Consider the following 25,205-nt stretch of genomic DNA (forward strand, 5'->3'; position numbering starts at 1 on the left):
ACTGCTTTTTGCTTATATCTTGTGAAACGTTTGATAGATACGCTCAGATGTGCTGCAAACGTTACCACTTCATCTTTTCAACATTTTTCTTGAATTTTAAGTGCAAAAATTTGTGTTCAGATCATCACATTTTGGACACGTGACCAGCTACGAACTTACTCATTTTAAGAAAATGATGCGGGTTTCAAAAACCGAATCACTATTAATTTGTTTAAGATATGACCCACTAATCGTTTTTCGAAGGCAAAATCATGTAACTTTCATTTTCATCAAAACGATGTCACATGACCTCTTAGTACAACTGGCCTACAGTTCAGAACTTTCGGTTGAATCGTTATCATTTCAGATCAGATCAGAAATTAAACAATTCTCGAATTTCTAGAAACTTTCCCAGGAAATTCCCGTGTCATTCGCCACCGTTTTCGGAATTTTAGGTCGAATGCAAAGCGCCCCAGTAAGCCTGCGAGCAAGCTCTCGATTTGGGGGAGTGGCAAGATATCACGCGAGAGCCGCAAGCTCGCTCGCGCGTTCTCTCGCGGCTCGTTTCGCTCGTCGTAATTGGAGGGTTTGCTGGCAGGCTACGCGATTAGCACCCTCGAAGGCAGGTCTCGGTTACCAAGACTCTAGTCTCGCGTGTGGGCGGGGAGCTAGCGTGACTCTGGCCCGAGCAGCTGCGAAAGAGACTTGAAGACTCTTTATTATTCCAAAATATTTCCCCGATTCTGATTGGTTAAAAGCACACGCATAATTCACCATAACCAGCTACTTTTGACCAAATTTGGAAGAAGTTAGCGTTTAATGAACCGATGATGTCAAAAGTGCAGCCTTCTTGCGGGTTAATGCACCGTTAACCGACGAGACCTGGGTGCGAGGTTGAGTTGTTTGGGTTGTAAAAACAAAAAATGGCGGACATTTCACTCGTTTCAAGAGTAAGACCTAGGCGAAATAATAGCTAAAAACATGGCAAGAACAACAAGAAGACAACTCGAAGGGCGACATCTGCTATTTGGAGAATATTTGCGGAGCTGAACAACCCTAAACGTGCACTATCGAAGATGAACTTAACATCGATGGAGGTAAGCAGTTTTAGCTATGTTTTAAACTAGGAATTATTTTGAATGAATAATAAAACAATTATTGAATTCGGCTTTCGTATCATATGAAGAATTATGGAGATCTCGGAGGGTGTTATCCACCTGATAACACCCTCCTCGATCTCCATGAATCTTCATAAGATACTCAGCGTCATTCATTAATTGTTAAAAATTGATGAACGCGCTAACTGAAGCACGTGTCACAGCGAAGGTGAAGACACCCCTTCTCCTTAACCACATACTCTTTCATTTGCTTTCCATGGTCACGTTGATGGGAAATTAGACAGGTTGTCAAACAGTCTATGGAGAAAAGGCGGACGAGGGGCAAATATACTAGGGTTATTCACACAAACTGAATAACCACTTTTTCCTTTGGCAAATCGTTACTTAAAAGCTGGGTAAAATTTGAAATTTTTCACACAGGGTGGTCTGACCACTCCAAATAATTATTTTTAAAAAAATGCAATGACCTGATGTGGCGAGTGAAACAACAATCACACTACAACAAAACACTTTATTATTTAAGTCATTTGACGTAATATTTCATACAAATACTCAAAACGACATCTAGAAAGTAAATAATTCTTTACTTTTTTCTTATAGGTGTTATTGTACAACAGTTTCGTGTCTCTTAGAACAATGTTTATTTATTACTGTCACGGCTAAAGAGGGTAATGGGGATAGAAGGCATTAGGGGAGGGATGGGACGGTTAGGAATTATCAACGTAACTGGGACACTTGGCTTTGCCAACACCAACAGCACATAATTGTGGAAGAGACTATTCTTCAATGGAAGCTTAAAATACAAAACTACCTATTATCTTTAACTAAACCAAAGCCAATTTGGACAGTGAGAAAACAGCAAGGATAGAATACACCGCAGTTTGGCTTAACACCGTGGATCTCATTCATCGACAAATAAGCCAATAAACATCAACACTGTTCCCTACGATCTTGTCCTTGCTATTTCACCATTTTGGCTAACTTCCAACCATTAGTACACAATTTGAAATTACTCTTGTTATGGACTACGATAAGAATTTAGCATCGGACTCCGCAAGGAGAGTTTCCAAAGTCCTTGTCATTCCCTTCAGTGAAGAAATTCTGTACAGAGAAAAGATACATCACAAGTGAGTCACTGAAGTCTTTACCTTCTTGTATCGATCAAAGAAAAAGTTATTACAAAGATCTGAAACAAAGCCCTCTTTTCCAACTTATTTTACACACACAGTTCCACACCAATGATTGAAAAGTTTTTCTTTACAACAATATCACATCATCTTTCACATCTGCCGGCCAGATTCTCGAAAGCCCCGAAAACTTTTTGGGTCCGAAGGCAAATTTAAAATCCAAACCTGTTAAATAGTAGCACAGTTCCTCGCCAATAAACCAGTCAATTTTGCTTCGTTAACTGATAGTTTCATTTCATTATTTTCAAAATTATCGAAACTTTAATCTTGAATGTAAATGCAGCAAACACAAAGCAGCTTTCCAGGCCCAAAAAGCTTTCGGGACTTTCAAGAAACAGGCTGCTAGCTCCAGTAGTTCCAAAGAAGGACACCGCTATCTACTGGATGATACTTATCCACTGGATAGAGATTTATCCGATGGAAAGTGCTATCCAGCTTTTGAACAACTGGGGCCAGGGAATTAACTTTACACATAAGGTTAGGACAGCAATTTATGTTTTTGTTGTTGCTCTATTCTGGAAATATGTAATGACCAGTACACACTCATCTCCACCAGGACCCAGTTCTTCAAACACTGGATATCACTATCCACCGGATAAATATTTTATATTAGGGAAACCAACTACGTTATCCACTAGATAAATCTAGTGGATAACTTCCTGGGCCCAGGAAGCCAAGCCGTTTACTTGATTGATTCTGCATACATTCTGTTGGCTTTTACGAAGTCTACCAAGAGCCTGTAATAACTCACCTTCTGCTCGCAGTCTCAAGTCTCATTTCCATAAAACCTGTCTCCGATTGAAGTTGAATCTGTTCTATTTTGGCTTTATCACTGTCATTTGCAAAGCATGTACTTTCTTCCCAGATTTTCTGCAGCTAAAAAAAAAAAGAAATACATGATGTGACATTACAACTGACATCACATTCCTCAGAGATAGAATTCTGCCCCTAACTTCTGACAAATCCAATGTTACCTCCATGTAATAAACACATCTCATGTATCACTCCTCAAAAATCATACCCTCCACTTATCATGAAAAGTCTGAGAAATCTTCAGCTTTACCATAAATTCTTGTGTTCACTTGTAATTAATAAACTCTAAAAAGACGATTTGGATGCACTGGAAATTGTATGTAAACACAGAGACTATACATCTCCTGCGTGCTGCTGTTTTAAATTACATACATTTCATTAAGTTGCTGTTATTGTCGAGGATCAATGCTGTTTAGTATATAGCAACAGTGGCAACCAAAGGACATCACAAAATTCATGATGGTGTTATAAAAGGAACTGGAATATTGACTTCCTTTAAGCAATTTAAGACCAATTACTTTTGATATTAGGTAAAGTTGGCAATGATCTGCAACTTGTTATACTTTTCACTTGCATGCCTAGGTAGTCACTTTAAAAACTCACTTTTATAAGTTTTTGAAGGCACTCAAGTGCTCTCACCTGTCTGTCTATAACATCTGTTGGCCAGTTTGACAAATGCAAAGCAAGATTTTTATCCACAAACTTTCCTAGTAACTGCAAATTGACTGAAGGACCTGGGGGCTGGGAAACAGTCACTGGACTTGAAGCATTTGAAGAATGAGAAAGTGGACTTGTAGACACTAAATTAGATCCTGGTGTAGAAAACGAGGGAAGCTGTGGAGAGGGATGATGTGGGATAGGATCCTTGAGCATGGCCTGCTGTGTAAACATAACAGGAGACCCAGGTGACCTCTGGTGTGGTCTGTCATCTTTCAAATGTAAACAAGGAACTGGAATTGGTGATACAACTTGCTGTGCAGCTCCTGAGGATTGAGGGGGTGCTGTAGCTGGTGGTGCTGCTGCAATAAGCAAAGACAATCCTGGTAACTAGAAATGTCCTGCCTTTATTTAAAAACACAGTGACACCCTATATGTATGAGCGTTTAAGGAACCATTAAAAATTAAAAGTACAAAAGCACTTGTTTGCACAAAAAAAGAGTTGTTTTGTTGTTTATATGGCATGAAGGATTTGAAGTGATCAAAATGACTGTGCAATAAGCACAATGGAATCTGGACGTGCACATGACATCCTCAGACTCCATTCGCAGAGAACCATGGTGAAACAGATACATGTCACGTACTAAGATACATGTAACCATTTCAAGTCTCTAAACTGGAGTCAAAATGACTTCCCTCAGGAATTATTCAGAGAGGCAAAAAAAAAAAAACAACAACAACAACAAAAAAGGGTAGAATGATTCACTAAAATGATAAACAAGAGAATTATAACAAATCAAATCATGAGGAAAGTTTTAAACAAGTAGGCATTGGCAAAAACAAAACAAAATAACAACAAAACCAGCTTATAAAAACAATGGTTTCTGAGCGTCAATGGTCACCAATATCCTTAGCAGGAGGAGCAGCAAGGTATTTAATCTTGTGTTATTTATTCTCCCAAGTCATAAATCGAATACATCTTTTCAACATCAACAAAATTAATAAGTACTACTTAAAATGGCAAGTACCCCAAACTGTAGCCTGTTAGACTTGCTAACTTGGAATGAAGAGGCCGCCATTTATTTCAGAATTTGCGAAGTATGTTCACATAATTAAAGAGCGAAGAACACCACTCACCCAGAGAATATGGTTGCTGGTTATGAGCAGCTACTGCTTGTGCCTGGTAGAAAAACAACAAAAACATGTCACAAAGTGTTTGCCAAACAATAAACAGCAATGGTTCTGTTTGTGTTTCCTAGACAATGCCCATGCAGCCATGTGTAGGTTATAGTATGGGATTCTGTTCTGTTTACTTGTGGTTCAATAATTCTACCACAGAACTTCATCAACAGCAAAAAAAAAAAAGGTGTACTGCATTTTTGAGAAAATGATTTATTTCGAAACTTAACTTGTCTCCTTGACACCTCTGCGAGTCTTCCCAGAGATCCTTTTATTACCATGGAAGTACGTTTTTAATAGTTATTTTAAATGTCCTTAATCTTAAAAGATCTTGTTATTAGTTCATTAGTTATATTACCTTTTACATATTTTATTATTATTATTTATAGTCTCGTCAGTGAATTCAGGGCTCCTATTGATAGCAGGTATTCCTTGTAAGCTCCCTGAATGGACTACCCTGGGTAATTCCTTTCTGATTTTAAATAAAGGCGTCTATCTATCTATGTATCTTCCTTTGCAGTAATTGTGTAGTTCCAGAAAATATCCATACCCCCCATGGAGGGCAGTGCAAAATCAGAGGTGGGGGGTGGGGGGGGGGATTGCCTCTTGAGCCTTTTTTCCGGGGGCTCCGAGTAAGAGTAATAAGCAAGCTATAAGTTATTTTACTGTTAATTGGTGTTTCAAACCAACAACTATTGTTTTCATCGATGATCGTTTATTTCCAGTCGGCTGAGTGCTTTTTTCACTGCTTACAAGATAGTTTATGTAACATGATTGTCGTAAGCTCATGAATAATCTTCTGGTTATCTATCAGTTGCTTTGTTACACAATACATTGTGGTATTCAATGTAATGTGGTCATGTTCTAATAAGCCTTCTTCCAACATGTTTTTAACTGAAAGGAAGTAATTGAAATTCACTAGTTTGAGAGATCGCATCACTTGTGTCATGTACGGCCGTATCGCCTCGATTGTTCTCAGTGACCTGCCGTAAAAAAATTAACTGAGAAAGACTTCTAAAAGGCAAAGTTGAGATTATTTGACACTGTATTAACACAAATAAAATGATGTCTTCTCTGTTTATCGCAGAGACAATATGTTATTATATTTCACATCAAAGTATACTGCAACGGCATTTTTGACAGAAATGTTCTTTCCAGGGGTGCTGAACAAAGTTGGAAAATTACGGAAATTCCAGGGGGGTGGGGGATTTAAAACAAAAGTGCCCTCCATGGAGGGGGGCGGGGGTATGGATATTTTTTTTTGGAACTACACCTTATTACAAAATATCTAAGAAAATGTCACATAGGCTAGGGACTAGGGAAGGATGACATTTTCAGTCAAACCTGTGTAATAATGAATAATTTTTATATGAATTTCAAAATTTGGAACTGCAGAATGATTAAATAAATGCAAAGAAGATCATCCCAGTTTAAGATGCAAGTTATGCAGTTGCAAAATGAAACCCTGAAAAAGAAATTCAGGCTTGCTGAATTCCTGGATTTGTTAAAACGTGGCTAAAGAAATTTCAAGTGCATTTTAACTATTTGACATCTAAGTGGAATGGGAAGTAGTTAAACGTCACTAACTGAAGCTAAATAATGACAGCATTACTGCTGGCAATAGACGGTAAAGTTCTCTTGAGAACTAACAGGATTTTGCGATGAAATAAACAACATTTGAAACGTCCAGAAATTGTAATCTTTTAGTCAGTAAAACCGTGAAACCCACAGCTCAGTGTCGGCCGAAAACAGGTTAAGAATCCACAATCTTGGAGCACAGAATAGGCTTTCTAAGAGAAAATCACCTAAACTAAACAATCACGCAGCATTTTTATGCTTGGCACAGGGTAGCACAAGCTCAACTGCACATGCCCGAGATTTGTCTGTCAACACTTTCGGTAAATCTCACAATAAATGAGTTTTGCGGCAATCACAACACTTCCGAAAACCACTCATAATACTTCAACACTTAACACGGGCAAAAACATTGTCAAATTACTCCGTAAAACTCTTGCTTTCTCCACATAAATCGTCACATGGAACTTTTCTCGACTCACTGACAGTCCATTAATTCAAGACCCTGGACGTAAACCAGCAGTTGAAAAGGAGACATACAGCCCCCGCCGTCCACACAATTTTTTACTAAGTCTTTGGCCTGGTCAGAAATCAGCATGAATTTCCATCTTGCCTAAAAGATTTCAACCTTAGGACCTACTTTGTGCGACCAAAGACTTGTTACTGCCAACAACAAAGGTCGCAATATCCAATCTTTCCCTCTCAAGCCCAGGATCAGTCTTTCACCCGAAATGTGACGAAATTGTTCCTTCATAAGGCTTAATGATGCCTTCCAGAAAACTTTGCTCAAGGCAGCCAAAAAACTCTAAGACAACCCACTATGAGAGCCAAGTTCAGTCTAATATGTGCGCTGATTTCAAACTGACATACAGAGAGAATTATGGCAAGTTATGAAAAACATCTTTTGGGAGGGGGGGGTGGGTGGGTAATACCGGTAGGTTAAAAACCCACGAGAAACTAATCAAAGTCTATCTACCGTGGCCTATCCCGTACTGATTAAATAAATAAAAAGTAACTATGAAAAAAAACAAAAAAAACAAGCTCAGGCTACAAGCCTCAGTCAGAGGGTATATAAGAGAGATTTCTGTAGCCATGTTTTTGCAAATCCAGACAGATATATGAATTCATATAATTTTATTTATTAAACCAACACTTGCCAGCTGATAAGGTTAAGTCACTACTTAAGACGAGCCCAATAAAAAATAACAAACCTCTGACATCTTTCGTTGTTGTAGCACTAGTGTTGCCTGCTGAAGTGGATGAAGAACGGGCTGAGGAGATACTTGAGCATTAAACTTTGTTGGCTGTGGTGAGGGTGTCTGTATTGCAAGAGGTACTGTTGCAGCAGGTGGCCCACTACAATTAACATGAGGATACTGTCTATAATCATTCATTTGAGGCTGTGCTCCTTGTTGTGCAATTCCATATTGTTGCTGTGCAAAAGGATACTGCTGTGATGCTTGTGGAACAGAAGATACTGGGACTTGGGGAAATAAATTCTGAGCTAGAGACACTGCATGTCTTGAAGGGAACTGGGCTGCAGTTTGAGGAAAGTGACCATGAGGTGAAGGGCCTCCATGGTGCTGTGACACTTGTGGTGATACTGCAGTTAATACATTTGGTGATGGGGTATGGGAAGAGTGGTCATAGAAGTTGGGTCGTGAAGATGGTGTGGTTGGTGGTGAAACATCTTGTAAACTTCCTGCAGGGGAAACTGAAACAAAGGCACAAAAAAAAATGGTATGTTTCAAGCACAACCATTACATAATTATTCAGTTTTAGTGACAGTGTACAAAATTAAGGCAAGTGATGTAATGAGTCACATTTTAGCATACCATTTCTATGGCCCATACTCTCACAGACAATTGACACAATAATAGAAGCTTGTTATTCATTAACCCTTTCGTTCACAAGTTCCTGGGAAGGAAAAGGCCGCTAAAAATACAACCAACAAAAAATTAATTTCTTGGCATCGATCTTGATAGTATGATGTCAAAAATTGATGCAGACTGTTTGGGAATACATTAATTTGAAGCTACCATGCATTTGGTACTAGAAAACCAAATATCCCATTTTTGAGAATTTTTTTTTTAAAATAAAAACTTGACAAAAATATGTCTCAAAATAGTTGCCTTTAAAGTTTATCACCGTATGATTACTCCACACAGCAACATAAATAAAAGCCAGTAAGAAAGATCGATCCAATTCAAAGTAGACAGACTGCAAATTATAGTAGTTGCTAAAAAATGTATCTACATGTCCCAACTGTTCATCAGTAGGATGCCTAAAATGCGTGCAATTCCACAATTGGTTTCGGCTCCATTAAATCCTATACCAATTGCAGAACATTTTAGGAGGAGCCACCCACCGTGTGAGCACACTCGTGGACAACACATACAATGTCACACAAGTGGACACTGTTACACAAGCTTTATTTTGAAACCAAGAAAGCAGAATAAACACTTTTAAAACTACGAAAGAATGGCTAAAACCTTTGACTGGTCGATACAAAATGGCGCTATTTGCATATGTTTCTTTGTAAAATGACAAATTTTGCTTGGAGTTACCTTACAAGCCTATAAACCCAGCGCCTTTCCTCAACAGCACCACACACTTAAAAGTTCAACTGTTTGAATCTTAAGCCTCGTAGTTTGCTGAAGAACTCATCAAAAAAACACAACCATTACCGACAAAAATCCCCAAAAATATAACCACAGCTGAAAGATCTTCGTCTTCCGTCGCCATTTTTTGAGTTCGCGTGTTGCTGAGGTCAATAAAATATCGAAAATTTGACCATAATTGATCATACAGACACAAAATGTCACCCATGTTGTTCTCTTTCTCGATCGAGTCACCACAGGCTACCCAGGACTCATGCAAATGCATGCTGACCATTTTTCTGCAGACCCCTTCTGATCGAACGAATTAGTACGATTGCGAACAAAAGGGTTAAGTGAGACTGTCTACTATGGTCCACTAAACTTACCCACTGTTTCCCCTCTGACATTTGCCACAACAGGGACAGACCTTACAGAAAACAAAAAAATAGGCAGCAACATCAATACCTGTCACTATAACATCACAATGCTTTGTCCAAAAATAAAACAGTTTTGTACTTCCTTAGAGACAGAGAGTCAGAGTAGTGAGTTGGTAAAGTAGGGCAGAACAGCCAACAAGGGACAAAATATTATTGTCACACTAGGGTGATGATGTAAAGGGCAAAACACAAGGAGACAGTTTCAGTGTAAAACTACTTATGGACAAAATATTCAAAAAATGCTGATGTTGCCAGAACAATAAACCCGCAGAACAAAGGTTAATGATGATGTTTTATCATGTACATGCCTAAGTAGAAGTGATTGGTTATCAAGTTCTCCCCTAAACCACATAAATGGGTAATTAAGCAGAGGTCATCAGTTATTAACAGATCACTGGGGTCTAAGTAACTTTTGACAAACTTGTTCAAAGTTATGCAATTTGAACAGTAATTCCTGAACATAAAGGGATCTTAAGCAAAGGTGTCACTAAATAATTTAAACTTCCAAAATCATTTCAAATCATGCTTTCAAAGCACCAAGTCAGGCCATCTGATAGGGTGCGATAAAAAATCAGAAATTGTGCAATATTTTCAGGGTAGATTGTGCGAAAAGATAGGACTATTATGCGATAAATTACGCCATTTTTACAGGGCTAATTTACATTGTTTTACCAAGTTTTAAAGAAGAAAAACCACTTTAATGTTGTTTAACAGGCAATTTGAATGTAAAGGAATTATAAAACATCTATTTTAAAGCAAAATATTTAAATTTGTCCGATTATTTTGACCTGGAAAAGAAAAACGACACTTGCTTAATATTACATGATGCCGTTGCACCGCTGACCACACAGCTTGTCTCTGAAATCAAAATGCTGCCCAGATACCACTATCAAAGGTTTTGGATGCCTTGCAAGGCTTTCTTAAGTGGTAAATCACCTTAAATAACATTACGATTGGGAAAATGTTTAATTAGAGTTAGAATTCATTGTATACTTTACTTGAATTTAGCATTTTTTTAACGAATTATGTGATTTTCCTCAAATTGTGCGACCGGATGCGATTTGAGGTCAATTGTGCGAAATCGCACCATCGGGTAATATCAGATGGCCTGCTAAGTAATAAAAGCTCAAATAAGATTGATATTGTGTCGTATGAGAAAAATCTATATTGCCTCAGAAAAAAGTTTCAGTGTTGATAGGTCAGCAAAGAGATCGATTTAGGGTGTTTTGAGGTAAGAGAGAAAGGGTACATTATGATGTACACTTACCTGTACACGACAGTGGGAAGAGCTGTGGTATGCACTGAACAAGTTTTGACCACCTGTCTTTCTCTGTCACTTTCACTAAGTCTTTGCATATCTTTTCGGTGATCAGTGGACATATTCCTAGACTCGGTATGATTACCATGGCTACTTTCTCGTTTTTCAAGGCAGCTGTGATAATCTCGGTGAGCACTCTTTGAAGGAGATAAGTCTGAAATGATTTGAGCCATATTATTGCAACTTTAAGATTTGAGTGTGTGTATGACTCTTTAAGTTTAGTTTGAGAGTAACTTCTGATCATCAAGCAAAACAATCACATACATGTACCTTAAGTCTCCTTTCTAATTACAAGCAACAGCAAGGAGTGTTTAATTTCTGGCATGTGACTGGTGTAAAATTACAGTTATTTCAGAAAGTGGTGTAGTTGTAGTCATTCTTGTACTTGTACTTAAATCTAAAATGCTTAGTTCTCTCCAGATAGATTGAAACTACATGGGTACTGGGAGGAGAATAAAATGGGTGACAATCATTATGGGTGATTACAGTACAGTACCATTCAAAAGTAAGTTGACACTTGCTTCTCGATCCTCGCGAGAATCGAGACTCAATTCTTGATTGTCGCATCTCGATTCTAGATTCCTGCGAGACTCATCAAACCTGAATGGTCTTTGTATATAGTTGATTATACATGTGAAGGGTTTTGAGTACCTTGCTCTCTGCTCTCGATACTCGATTGCTGCGAGAATCTACAACCTTTGCTCAAGTTTTGAGCAATCTTCTAACTTCCCTCACGTCAAAAAAATTCTTTCTACTCTATTAAATAACAAAGTCTACTTAGCTTCTGATTCTTTCGAGAAATTCCTGAACTACGCAAATTATACAGTAGCAGTTGACATTTGCATTTGCTCACATGGCTCAGCCAGGTGACTCTATGTCGAAATCTCAAAAATGTGCGAATGGCATTTTTCATCATTTAAATAGCAGATGTTGTCAGTAACAGTTGAACTTGAAAAGCAATCCATGACTTTCTATCTGTAAAATCCAAATAAAAGCAAAAGGAAGCTTGTGTAAATAAATGTTAAATACGCGATAATGAGTACACAAAGACTCAAGGTGCTTCTCGTTGCTTTTGAATTTTACTTGCCTATATTTTTTCGATTGCCTCTTTGTGAATGTCCATCGGTATTATTGAAGATGAATGTCTGATTATCGGTGTCTACAGTCTGAGGGTGTTTTTTCCGCTGGAAACTTTACTTGTAATTTGACCTCTTCACCAGAATTGCTGTTTTCGAGATATGCGTAGCATCTCTGTTTGATATTTTGCCCTTTGCTTTTTATGAGACGTGATTGCGTACATAAAACTTCAATTTGAATATATGTGTAAAGCTTCAGAAAACTTCAGAAACGTCTAAGAGCTATGAGAACAATATTTTGTCTTGTGCAATACACACCGCTTTTGAAATTAACATCGCGCAATTTTTTATCACAGTAGTCGGTAGTAGCAGTCACGTGCTAGGCAACAAAAAAGTTAAGCGTATCATGTTCCATCGTGGATTTTATGAGATTATCTCAAAGGCCTCAACCTTTCAAGAACGTGCTAAATTTCCCAGTAGAATTATAACCATTGTTTCTCAAAAGGATTTGAGGATCACGAACGTAATTTCAGGGCAAAAGACTAGTCATGTTATGGATGGACGAGTATGTTACAGCTGATCTTTATCAAGCCAAGTGGCAGATAAGCCCAGAATCGTTTGACGTTACAAAATGAACATACTGTTGCTTGTAGACGAGTACACACCGTTTGTTTGCATTTGGAGCAGGCATTTGAAACTTTACTTGAGGAAATGAAGCTTGATACAGATATCTTTGAGGAAACATTTGCTTTATAACTTGAATTGGTCTTTTTTCGAGCATACAGTCGCTTGCGCGAATATAACCATGCTGTGTTGTGTTGCAGCTGTATGTCTTTGTAAAATATCAGTCATGGGTGAATCTTTTGTTTCCTGTTCTGCGACATTCTATCCTCGACTTGATTCTCGATAGCTTGTTCTTGATTCTCGATTCTTGATTAGCGAAGGAATCGAGAATCGCGAATTGAGACTCCCAATGGACTGTCAACTTACTTTTGAATGGTACTGTAAGTGCAGCATGGACAGATTAATAATATTATTGTCTCAGACTTTAAAAATGTGTGTTAGAAAATCATGCCTTAAAAACATTTAAGCTTACTATTATGCACATTACATATTTTGTTTTCCTTAACAAACAGTCTAATTTAATATTAATTTACCACGCCAAAAGGGAAGTTCAGTGTTAGTTGAGAAATATGGAGTACTTCAAGGAAAGTGTCTACATAGGGTATTTACATACCAGTTGTTAACATATCAGAAATGGAAAAAATGAGGGTGCGCCCCAGCAAATAATTGAGATTTCTGATACAAAAACAATGGGTGCGTAAATACCTCACAAAGCACTTTCTGTGTAGCATTGGGTTCATTATACATATTGAGACAATCACCGTTGTTCACTTTTCCACAAGAAAAGCTCTCCTTTATGGACTCAACTCTTAAAGCAATGGTACTGAAAGTAGCTATTAAGTAGATCACTGCATACATATACATAGTTAACTAACAAATTGTCATTTCCAAGAACCAAATCAACCTGAGAGGTTTAAAAAAAAGTTCTTAACTTTGGCACACATAACATTCAGAACGTTCAAGGCTGCATGGTTAACACAACAGTGCCTTGCCAATTATTTGTAACCTAACTGTTTTGTAGAGCAAAGCAAGTGGTCTGAGCAGCATATGTATCTTTGAGGCTTTGTGTGTTTGTATCTGTGTTGAAGGGTGATGAGCCAATATCATTGGAGGTACTATGAGTTTATGGTAGACAATCCTGAACTGTACAACAAACATATTTTGTAGCTTGTAAGTTATGTCTCACCTTCCTCAAAGTGGAGTATAAAAAATCAAATAATTATATCCAGTTGATTTTTTGAAAACCAACCTAACAAAATTTGCTGCCTATCATTTGAGTGAAAAGGCATCAAAAGGCAGGTTTTTTGGGCCCCATAAGCTCCAAAATCACACTAATGAAGGAAAAGGAAACGAGAGAAATAAATAGCGAGGAGAAAGAAATGAGGAGAAGAGAAAGAACTAATGGTTGCACTCTTAGTTTTTATAATGGCTATTTTGGCCGAAAAAAAAGAAAAGAAAAGAAACTGTTGGATGCAAAAGGTCCATTTGCTGGTAAAGTTTTCAAAAATCCGGGTAGCTATATATTTTCTATATAAGAGTATAATCACAGTTATAAACACAACTTTTTAAATTTGTTGTTATTGATACTCACATTTGCCTGGCTTTGAAGAAGCAAGCTGCTCTCGGTGGATGTGAGTGCTAGAGTCTCTTCCATCTTTGATTCCAAAAAGGTCCCGTTTTTCCTTTTCCTTTCTCTCTTTTTCTCTTCTCTCTCTAATTGAAGAGTCAAGGGAATGAAATAGGGTGTGTTTCATTACTGAGCAATCACAAAAGCCTTTATTGATGAGCTTCCTCTCTTATCTTCTCAACCAATGAGTTAAGCACTACTTTGTCAGCCCATTTACACCCGAAAAACGCTAAGCTGATCTTGTAAAACCATGATTCTGGTACAAGAAAGATACCTTTATTGCACAACTTATGACCTCATGGTCAACTTGTGTTTGTAAAAGCTTAACTAAATTTGCAATCAATATAAGTAAGTAGGCAACTACAGCATGTATGTTTTCACTGTGTCCATTAAGGAAAACAGTCCTTATGCATAATGAAGCTTTGGCATGATGAGGGTATCATGGCTGTGCTCTAAGGAAAATTTCAGGGAGCCCTTCGGGCTCCCAAGCATTTTAACTAAGGCACCCAGACCTCAAAGTTGGTTGCCCGAATAAAACTTTTGGGGAGCCCTTTGGGCTCCCAACCATTCCAGCTGGGGTGCCCAGGCCTCCAAGTTGGCCGCTTGAGTACATCTGATGAAGAAGTATTTTGTACGCACACGAACCTTTCTGGCCTGCTTATCACCAAACTTGGTAATTTTAGCTTTTGGGTGGGACAAAAACCCGCATGTTGTCTTATGAAACCCATCAAAGTTTTCGTGCCATTCAGATTTAAAACCAAAAACGTTAGTAATGCCACCAAATTGTTCTGGTTTTAAAGAGGGAAAAGCAAAAATTTCAGGAGGTTAACGTAAACTTCATTAAGATGTTTGGGTCAAACATGGGAAAACTATGCTTTTTTACCAGTAATATTTCACTTGAAAATAAATCTTTGAAAGGTGAATCAATGCGGTAGTTTACGGAGTTTACGCAGCAGGCGAACTCAAGTTCCCGTGAAAAATTCCGCTAAACAGTGAAACCGCTGCGACCCCAAACCTATTGTTTTAATAAAAAATAAGTCATCTTTAATTTTCTTTTCTATATTATCAGTGAATCGTTTAGGATAATTGAGCTTTTTGTGGACACGATCAAAGCGTAAACCAGCTCTTCTTTCCTATTTTTAATTTTTTTTTTTTGGCCGCTAAATTTACCCTATATATGCATGCGTGCGAATTTAGTTTTCGATACGTACAATGCCACGACAACATGGAACTGCCCTGTTTCTTAAACAACAATAAAAACGATCAGAACGATCATATCTTTTCTTTTCATATTTCGTCATCTTATGCAAAAGGAAGAAAACGATCATAAGTTATGTTTTATCCAAGCAGACACAACAGCCAAAAACCATAAAAATATTAAATTTGCATACTGGTCAATACAGCAACTTCCGTTTCATGCAAAAATAAATTACTCCACGTTGCCAACCGCGCTCTACGCTTGTCAGAAAAATATTAACAGTTTCTCCTAAAGACTGTACCTAATAAACCATTCTATCTGAAAGAAAAAATTCTGAAACTATTTTAAGTTGCAGTACAATTCAATCCATGCCGCTTGTCACGTTCAAAGTGATGTATTATGTTACATGTGAAATCATGCAGAAGGACCTTTGAACATCGACGCGCGCCCGTTACTTTCGTTCAATATTTGTAAAAACATTTTCTGTAGGGTTTAGTAAACTCTGACTCAACAAGCCAACGCTAGTATGTTTAATTTTTCTGCCCACTTAACTGAACACTGCACTACAAGCGAGAGTGCCCGGCAGGACGACCGAGAATTTTTTTTCAGTTGCCTGAAGCGAAATGTTAGTCACCTAGGCGACTGGGCGCCGTTAGAGCACAGCCTTGGGTATGAGTTAAAAAAAAAAGAAGAAGAAGAAGAAGAAGAAGAAGATTAAGAAGAAGAAGAAGAAGAGAAGAGCAATGTTCTTTCCCAAAACACAAAACTTTTGCTAAAGCATGTAGGAGGCACACAAAATAGATCCCCCCTTCAACAAGAGGCTCTAGAATGGGAAATCTAGTCATCTGTCGGACTTATTGAAAACAAACATGCACATCAGCCCCAAAACTGGTTTGGTGAGATACAAGATCCGCACCTTGCATGAAAACGAGATGGGAAACTCTTGCAACCAGGAATTTTATTGGAAAAGAAAGCACTGGCACCTACATGTAGGGTACTATTAGGAGTAAAGGAATTAAATATCTTGCATATGTTACCTTTCCATCCATTCCCTTGGTTTCTCCCACTGGGATTTTTCTGTTTTACAGTTGTAATAATACACCTTTCCAGAAGAACTGGTGTGTTGAGACCAAGGAAAAACCTGCAAAACAAACAGGGATGGGGTTAAGACAACCCAAGGAAAGTGCAAAATTTGAATTGCGATATGAAAGCTTAAAAAGATAAATATTAAATTAAGTTCTTTTTGCCTACAATTTGATGGTTGGATGCTCTAAACAGAATGGAGAAAATTATCCGAGAAAATGCTTTGGAACAAAAGAAAAATAAACCGGATAAAAAGTTTTAACCCCGGATTAGTGCCATTTGATCTTCCAAAAATTTGCCCCCCCAGAACAATAAGAAAAGATGATCTGAAACTAACATGCAACACTTGCAGCCCTGGAATGTAGTTTATGCTTTCACATGCACAGCAGACACAAACATATAACAGTGTAGATGTACAGTTCAAAAGAAAGATGACAGTTGATACTTTAGCCTTTGCATGAATTGATTTGAGAACTAAGACTCAATTTTGCAAAGATGGATTATTGACATTCAATTCTCAACAGTCAATTCCTGCGAGAATTATGGTTCGTTCAGGACCAAGACTCCAAAAAGACTGTCATCTCAGTTTTGAAAGGCACTGTATGTATAAAAGTAGATTTGTAAGCCAGGAGAGCCCTAGGAAGTCAATAATTGATTGGGGCTTTCAAGGAGCCACACAATGGATTCTGCGGTCTTATATCAGAGAAATGTCTTACAAGGAAAGACTTACATGTATTACACTGGACATGTTACCATTATTATTTGATAGAGAGCTTAATGAGATATTTTCTACAAATGTTTGTGTGGGCAAACAGATCTAAATCTACATAACTTTCAGGGCCATAGCCAGACTTCAGAACAAGACAAGGCAAGTTTCGAGCGCCAAAGGCGCGAGCCGCTAGGGGGTCTGGGGGCATGCCCCCCTGAAAATTTTGAAATTGAGGGGCTCAGAAATGCTTTTGTAAGCATTTTGCGTGGCATTTTTCTTCAGAAAAGTCAATCTTGGGCAAGTGCAGAAGTTCACTTTTTTATTGCTTAGCGATACTGGTGCCAAGTTAATGACCATCTGTATTTTAAAGCATTCAAATGTTGTAGCACGTATTATAACAATAAAAAGAATCCATGAGAGTAGCCAACGTTTATGGATTTTATACTGTAGATAATTAGTCTTAGGTAACACTTTTTTTGAAGTTAGTTCTTAGATGATTATACAGAATCACGCTCACTTATCAATTATCTGTTTCGATACACTCTTGCTTATGTTCTTCAACTATGAGACAGCCATGTCATAATACTGCCATCTCTTATACTTGTAGGACTAAGAAGTCACTAACTTTCACGATAAAAAGTAGTAGACTTCTCCCTTAACAGTTAGAAAAGTGAAAGTTTTTTGCCCATTGTTTATTCTTTACTGAAAGCTAAGGCAATCTGTCTGTGGCCAGAGGCATCCCATCTCTTTAAAACAGAACTGCTGTAAAAAAAAAAGGCCAAAATCAAGACGAGGCAACTGCCTCGTCTTGCCTCATGCTAGCTACAGCCTTGACTTTGCTTCTTTGGTAACTCATGGCCATACTAGCAAAGCAATCCTTCAACTTAAAAGTTTGTTTTGCACAACTTCCACATTTCAGGTCTCTTACTTTAATAGGATAGTCAAATTAAGAAACTTCACTTGTAAATTTGTGCCTAAAAGCAGCCTCCCCAGTATCGACATCTTCAAAAACTTTTTGAAACAAACTCTGACAAGTCTTTTGCAAAAAACATTAATTGACATGGGGTGCCCATGCACTTGGTCACTGGTAAGATCGTGCACGTTTTGCTATTTCTATACATGTATGCTGATATAATTGTGTCATTTACAGCTTTTTTTCTTTTTACTATCTTTTTGGGCAGTACCTTGTATGGGTCCTTATGGTCTTGTTTGTGCTTGCCCCTTTGGGTATAATGCCTTTTTTTCCTTTTATTTTCATTTTTTTATTTCTTTTTCAAAGATGTTTCTATGTAACTAATTATGTATAAGGTAATGACACCCAATAGAGCTGTTAAAAAAAAAAAAAACTAAACTAAAAAAACCCCACAGCCATCCCTCAAGTGAATATGGTAGCTTACCTCATCATTGTTGATGTGATTGGGTTTACTATGGCGATCACTGCTGCCATGTGAGTTGCTATTAGGAAGGGCATGATGACTGAGTGCATCAGTTGGAGACTTGCTAGAACCTATTAAAATAGATAATACATATAACTGCACTTTCGATATAACCAAATCAGATTAATTTCCCTAAGTTACTGTGGTCTTCAGTCACAAGACCACAGTTTCAAGAAACTACATTCACATTCTCTCACAGGTTACTTATGTTTCTCCCATTTCAACTACAAATTGGCAGCAATCAAAACCTGGATTGATAGAACTTTTTCCACAAACAACACTAGGATGAAGTTCCCCACGGACCTTCAAAATTGTCTGTCATTCTAAGGAAGGACTTCTTCCCAAAGAACTCATCTACAAAAATATTTTCAAATATATTCAGACATCATTCAACAGTTGAATAACAGACCGATTCTTGAATCAAGCCTTAGGAAACACTTGAGTTCTATTGCAAGATCATTTACATTGGGCACCTCTTGTCAAAGTAAAGAGATGGACATGTTGCAGCTAAAAATTTAATTCAGCTTAAAAATTTTTTACCTACGTTGCCTCTCAATTTCCTTTGTCTCCTAGGCCTCAATATTGAATAGAGGCCTAGGAGACAAAGGAAACTGAGAATCAACCTAGGTTAAAAAATGTTAACCTGGATATACTTTTGACCTGTAACAGATATGTTAACTTGCTAATCAGTTATGTAAACCTTTTGATATAAGGCTAGTTTTTCCTACTTTCAAAATTACAAATTTTTTAAGTAATGGTCCAGATAAGAAGGAAAGAACAAATTAATGCAATGAACATGCGAGAAAGCAAAAAGGTGCTAAATTCACTATTGCCTCTACTATACTTCTGATTGGTTTGAACTGCAAATTTTATGAAATCTTGGCAAAGCAGCATGTATAAAAATCCCGTTTTCTGACCAACTTCTTCACAACAAAATCTTGTCTGAGTCTAAGTAACCAGGGTAAGATGACAACGAAAAAAAAGGTGCTACTTTAGTTTACTAGCCCGGAGCTCTGAAGAACTAGCCTGAGAGAAAATTGATGATTGAAAATAATCAAATTTAACTAGAAATATGTGAAGCAGAGGTTAAGGGCAAGGAGTAGAAAGAAAGGGAATGAAGCCAATAGGGAAAAGAAAATATATATATTAAAAAAACAACAACAACAAAACAAAAAAGCAAACAAAACAAAAGAACAATGAAAAAAAAAAAAGAAAGAAAGAAAGAAAGAAAGAAAGAAAGAAAGAAAGAAAGAAAGAAAGGGTACTATGATCGGTTCGAACCCCACACCTTCGGCTTAATGTGACTTCACCTTACCACTAAACTACTAAGGATGATTATGTAAGTCAAGTGAAAAGTCTTCATGCCTTTTCCATGGAACTTCCATTGGCAAACGATGTTTACACCAGATCGAGCCGTATTAAATACGAATTCAAAGGTATATTTCAGGAAAATAACTGGGCTATTGACAGTAAAAAAACAAAGTAAATGTGTTTCACGGCAATGAAAAAACATGTGCCCAAGAAAGGCGGTACAACTTGTCTGCGAAGTAGGACGCAAAACATAAGCTTATTTTTAAAGCTAATGGTCCAAATCACATCGATTTTCTGAAAAGGTACTTCTACCTTCGAAATTTATTGCTAAAAGCATTTCTTGATCTATTAAACTGCCGCTAAAGCAACCTGGCCAGGTTTATGATGGTTTTGTTTACATGCTGCCTTGTTGCTAGGCAACTGGGTTCGCCCAAACCAATGGAGAGAGATGTTTGTGACCAAATTAAAGCAAGATCACACCTTGCTTAGCAATTGTCATGCCACTGGCATGTGCTGTGCAGGCTAAAAATTTATAAAACTGCTTCATGAGAATTGTTATACAAAATAACACAGTACAGTATGTGGTCCCTGGTCCATGACTTTTCCAAACATGATGAAATATGTTGTCAAAAAAAAGTACGAAAAAAAGGAATAAATGAATGAATGGGTCAGAGAGTGTATTGTCTATTGCCGTGAAAAATAAATCAGATCACTTACTTTTTGAAGAACAAAATTGCAAATAACTTAGTAACAAATGAAACATTGTTGTAGGGTAATATTTCATTCAAACAAGACAAGAATAATATCATACTAAAAGCAAAAAATAACGGAATTCTGTTTTTTCCTGACGGCAAGTGTTGCAGAATACATTATAATCTTTACAGGAAAAACTTATTTTTATGCCCATTATGAAAGTTATGATTGATTGAGAAATGAAACCAGTACTAAATATCTTGTAAGTTTATACAACAAAAGTAACAATTTTAGATCACGTGACTGAGTCTCAAGATAGAGATTAAATTAAGCATAGCATTCCATAGTCTCCCTCGCGGCTGTTTCAGTGTAACACTAAAAACGGCTGTGAGGGAGACTAAGCGTTCCACAGCAAACAGCAGCTTATGCAGTTGATTATCCATACTTTTCCTCAAATCGTAAAATAAATCCACTAGATCGAAAATAATTTACATGTTCAAGAGTATGAGAAATGCGAAACTACTCACTTTCACGTGGAAACCGCAGATGGCAGAATTAAAATTGGATGTTTGCCTTTTGCGGAAAAAGCAAATTATTCACAATAATTAACGCAAAGACAAAGTCAAGGCAAATGAAACAAAATGGTTATAAACGACGAGGCAGATCCTGACTGGCTTTTTTACAACTTCATAAAATGAAAGCAAACAGCAAATTTAAAGACTTAAGTAGGAGGGAGGGTGAAAGCAAAGTTAAGGCCACTAACGTTATTTCCCAGAATGCATAACTCAAATTCAAGTTCTATTGTTCGTCTTTGATGTATTCCCACATTTTTAAAATGTTATTAACATTGATTTTCACTAGTCAACTGTCTGTTACACACTTCTCAATTCTTTTTTAACTTAATGATGAAAAAAAGTGAAAAAAGACAACAAATGTTGCTTGCCAATCGGGCAAACTGCAATAAAAAGGCACTTGCCCAACAGGTCGTTTTATGAGCCCTGGGCTATCGGATAGCGCTTTTGTCGAGTCCTGAGTAACATAGAAATCCTCTATGAGGCACACGTGAAATTGTTAACTAGACTTGGCTATTGTTTGCAACTCTTATATGATTGGTTGAAATTGTTTAACAAAAAAAACCCACCCCTTAAAAACAGAGTTTAAATACATTTTATTTCCTAAACAGCGTTTTTGTAGGTTTATGCATTCTCTGTGCAAAAATGAAAACACTCCTATGTGAGGAAAGCGTATTACGCCTTAACAAAAGAAATTGCTTCCCATCTAACCAGGATCATTACTACACATTTGAGGTATAACAATTTCTGTGTACAAGTTGTAATGCTTGTTTAGCAGGGTTCAAAGTTAGCAACTACCTGTTCGCATTTGCAAACAGATTTTTCACAGTGCACCTAAAAAATTTGTGATTGCAGTTGACTGACTTTACTGAGCCCATCCCTTATGCACTCAGACACAAGACAGATGATTGACAAACTAAATTCAAATGTAGGGAATTATTAAATATCAGACCCCAAATAATAAAGTTTCATGTACATCATTTTCCTTGCATCATGTTGCATGTTTTGTGTTTCCACCTTTAGTTTCTCCCAATTTGGAATTCCATTTGTCTCGACATCTAGGCATCCTATTTTTGTCATCTTTGTTACAGAAGGTCATACATGTATGTGGGCGCAAAAAAACCATTCAGAAATTAACATGTATCCATCCATTATGCACCTGCTTGAACAGATGTCAAATCTGTTCAAAAGGTTGTGAAACAAGTCCAAATGATTTTTATATCTTTTTTTTGAAGAGACATCTGATTCCTGCAGCAGTTGTATTAAGTTCAGTATTAAAGAGTAACTCCTCAAGATTATGGAGGTGTCTAAAATGCATGCTCAACGGAAACCACAGATGGCTCCTTGCAGAGGTTTCTCTCGGGGCATAAACAAACCAACTACATGACTGACAAGCCATGCGAACGACTTTACATATGCTAAAAGTCATACCAGAAAGAAACCTCTGCTCGCAAGAACTAAAACTGGGAAAAATTCCATTTCATCAATCCCAAGTTTTTGTGTGACATTAGAGCAATATCAACATCGGTGAAATGTGATTCTTGGATCTGTTTCATTGCCTACCACATGACTAAAAGTCTGCTCCAAAACTTCAAGTAAATACAAAGTGACATCGCTGTTGTCTTTGGGCAAAGAAAGTAATTTGGAGACACATCTGTATTTATAAAAACAGTGATTTCTAGTTCTTTGTCAAGTCCAGAAGATGCACTTCAGAGTGGAGATTTGTAATTTCTTTTTCAAAGCCCTGCTTATTCTCTTGGCACATGCTGTTATTAACATGCATTCCCTGCCTAGACATTTATTTCAAACCAACCACTGGCAAATGAAATCATTTTCAACAATATTTTTAGCCCTCACAACATATAACTGCTCTTGTCCATCTTTCCTTTGTCTCCCCTACTTGATGAAATTACCTGGAAACTTGAAATCTCAAGTGGCAGGTCTCCTCAAAGAATTGAGAGAATTTGATAAAAGAACAAAGCATTTTCCTCAAGTAAAGCAAGTAGATCATTTTATAAATTCTCTTAACCTTTTACCTTGATGATGTATGATATTATCAGTAGAAAATTGATGTTGGTCACTTTAGGAACATAAAGGGTTAAGTTACTGACAGTCTTGACTTTATTGTTTCCCTCAGTGAACCAATTACGGTACTTTTGATCCCTAAATTAAGTTTTATGTTTAAAATATGGCACAACACCCAAAAAGTCAAAGACCAGGAAATAGACTTGCAGGTGTTCCTATTAACACTTGGGGTGTAATTTCAATTCAGTCTTTTGACCTTTAATGTTGAAAACTTCCGAAATCGTGTTAGTTGACAATGTTATTTCTCTCTGTAGTAAACCTCTCCTTGCTTTTAACTTGCCTTTTTTTTGGTAGCGTTTGTCTACGGAGATAAACACTATTTATTCGACCCTTACTTGACCTTTCATACCCTTGGGTATTGCAAGCTGCTGTGTAGAAAGTCCAAATTTCAGTGGTTAAATACTTACCTCTTTTACTGCTTTCTCGAGATCGGCCGTAGGGTTTCGGCCGGTGGGAACGCGGAGAAAAGTTTGAATGGCGGGAGTAAGGGGAACTGGAAGAACCGACCGGCGATCTGTCTCTCTCTCGACTGCTCTCCGAGTTACAGTTGGAATGACTCTTCGAGTACTTGGAAGTTGTCTGCAATGACAAAACACCAAAAAGGGATTGTCCCTATAATTCTGCTGGTTAATGGATCAAGTATATCCTCCTTTAGAAAACCGATGAAAAGGGTTTCGTTATGAGAAGTAAATCTTAAACTTCTCCAAATGAAGTTTAGAAATCCACTTCACATGCTCCAAGATTTCGGTTGAATACCTACCTGATATGGATGATACTGACTCCGGTCATGATACCTACGAAAAGAAAAAGAGTTATTTGAAGTTTTCTTAGACTAAGAGGCAAAATCTCCGGACGAACAGCCCTCTGAGATCAACTTTGTCACCGCTTTTACCCAGTTTATTAATGAAAAACATGGCCGCCTAGCATGACTCGCAATCTGTCAATTCAACGCGTACTAACCCGTCCGCTGGCCTCGGATATTTCCTATTACTCATCAAAACTTCCAGTGTGGCTTTTGGAGGAGGGTATGCTCCCAATAAAAGTTAGAATTTTTGACAAATCGTGACAATAACAAAGAAAAAGGAAAATCGACCATATCGCCACACTGCTTTTACGTCGCCATTACCGAGCCTCGCAAGCCTGCAGAGATCATGTGACTACTGATCGACGTTTATTGTTGAACGGACCAATCAAAATGTTCATTTCCACCAGAAGCAGGCGAAACGAGCCGGCAGGCTGCTAAGTTAGCTTCTTGAATGGTCAAAGCTGAAAAGATTCTTTGTGTCGGTCAGATACTAACCTTTATTTTCTCTTTATGGAGACGGGAAAGGTAATCTTTAAGGGAGGAAAAAGTCTTTCATGTGACAAAAACTCATACTGAGCGACGACAACGGTCAAATTGGTTGGTACAAATCTCTTTGTATATGAATTAAGAATGTGTTTCGATGCTAAAATTGGATTATGGTAATCCTGCTACATGTACACTACCAATATGAAATGTCAAACTATATATCTGTGAAGGAAAACTCCAGGATTACAAAACACGCCATCAAAATCAGAGTGTAACAGTTTAGCTGCCGGCTTCCTTAAGAGTAGAGCAGAAGTAGGCAGAGAGCAGATTGTACAGCAATGGTCTTTCGTCAACGTTGAGTCCTTGTTTAGGAAGAATGTATCGTTTCATGCATTGAGGAAGAGGCCATGTTGCTTTGGGAATTTAATTACTGTTAGATTGTCCTTGTCGCTGTCGTAGTTTCAAGCCATCTTCATGTCGTTTGTTTTCATCCAAGTGGACTGTCTAGAAAGATATTGCTGGCCCTGGTTTGGGGAGTGGGGAGGGTGGGGGGGAGGGTGTCTGGGTATTTTTTGGGTGGGTATGTGCCGCCCGGGACTCCAAATTGGCACCCCGTTCGTAGAAAAATTTCCCCTAA

General features: G+C 37.6%; 1 protein-coding gene across 1 annotated transcript; it reads right to left on the reverse strand.

Moving 5' to 3' along the window:
* Positions 1–1,588: 1,588 nt before the first annotated feature.
* On the reverse strand, positions 1,589–24,425 carry LOC140923842 (uncharacterized). Its single transcript, XM_073373855.1, has 13 exons — positions 24,238–24,425; positions 24,038–24,071; positions 23,685–23,856; positions 18,578–18,687; positions 16,426–16,529; positions 14,155–14,276; positions 10,813–11,017; positions 9,495–9,535; positions 7,720–8,222; positions 4,892–4,934; positions 3,737–4,113; positions 3,036–3,160; positions 1,589–2,198 (listed from the first exon to the last, which is right to left on the reverse strand). Exons 1-13 carry the CDS (start codon positions 24,270–24,272, stop codon positions 2,123–2,125), a joined length of 1,947 nt encoding a protein of 648 aa, XP_073229956.1. The 5' UTR covers positions 24,273–24,425; the 3' UTR covers positions 1,589–2,122.
* Between the last annotated feature and the right edge of the window lie 780 nt (positions 24,426–25,205).

This window comes from Porites lutea, chromosome 14 (assembly GCF_958299795.1).
Source record: "Porites lutea chromosome 14, jaPorLute2.1, whole genome shotgun sequence".
Classification (NCBI taxonomy): Eukaryota; Metazoa; Cnidaria; class Anthozoa; order Scleractinia; family Poritidae; genus Porites; species Porites lutea.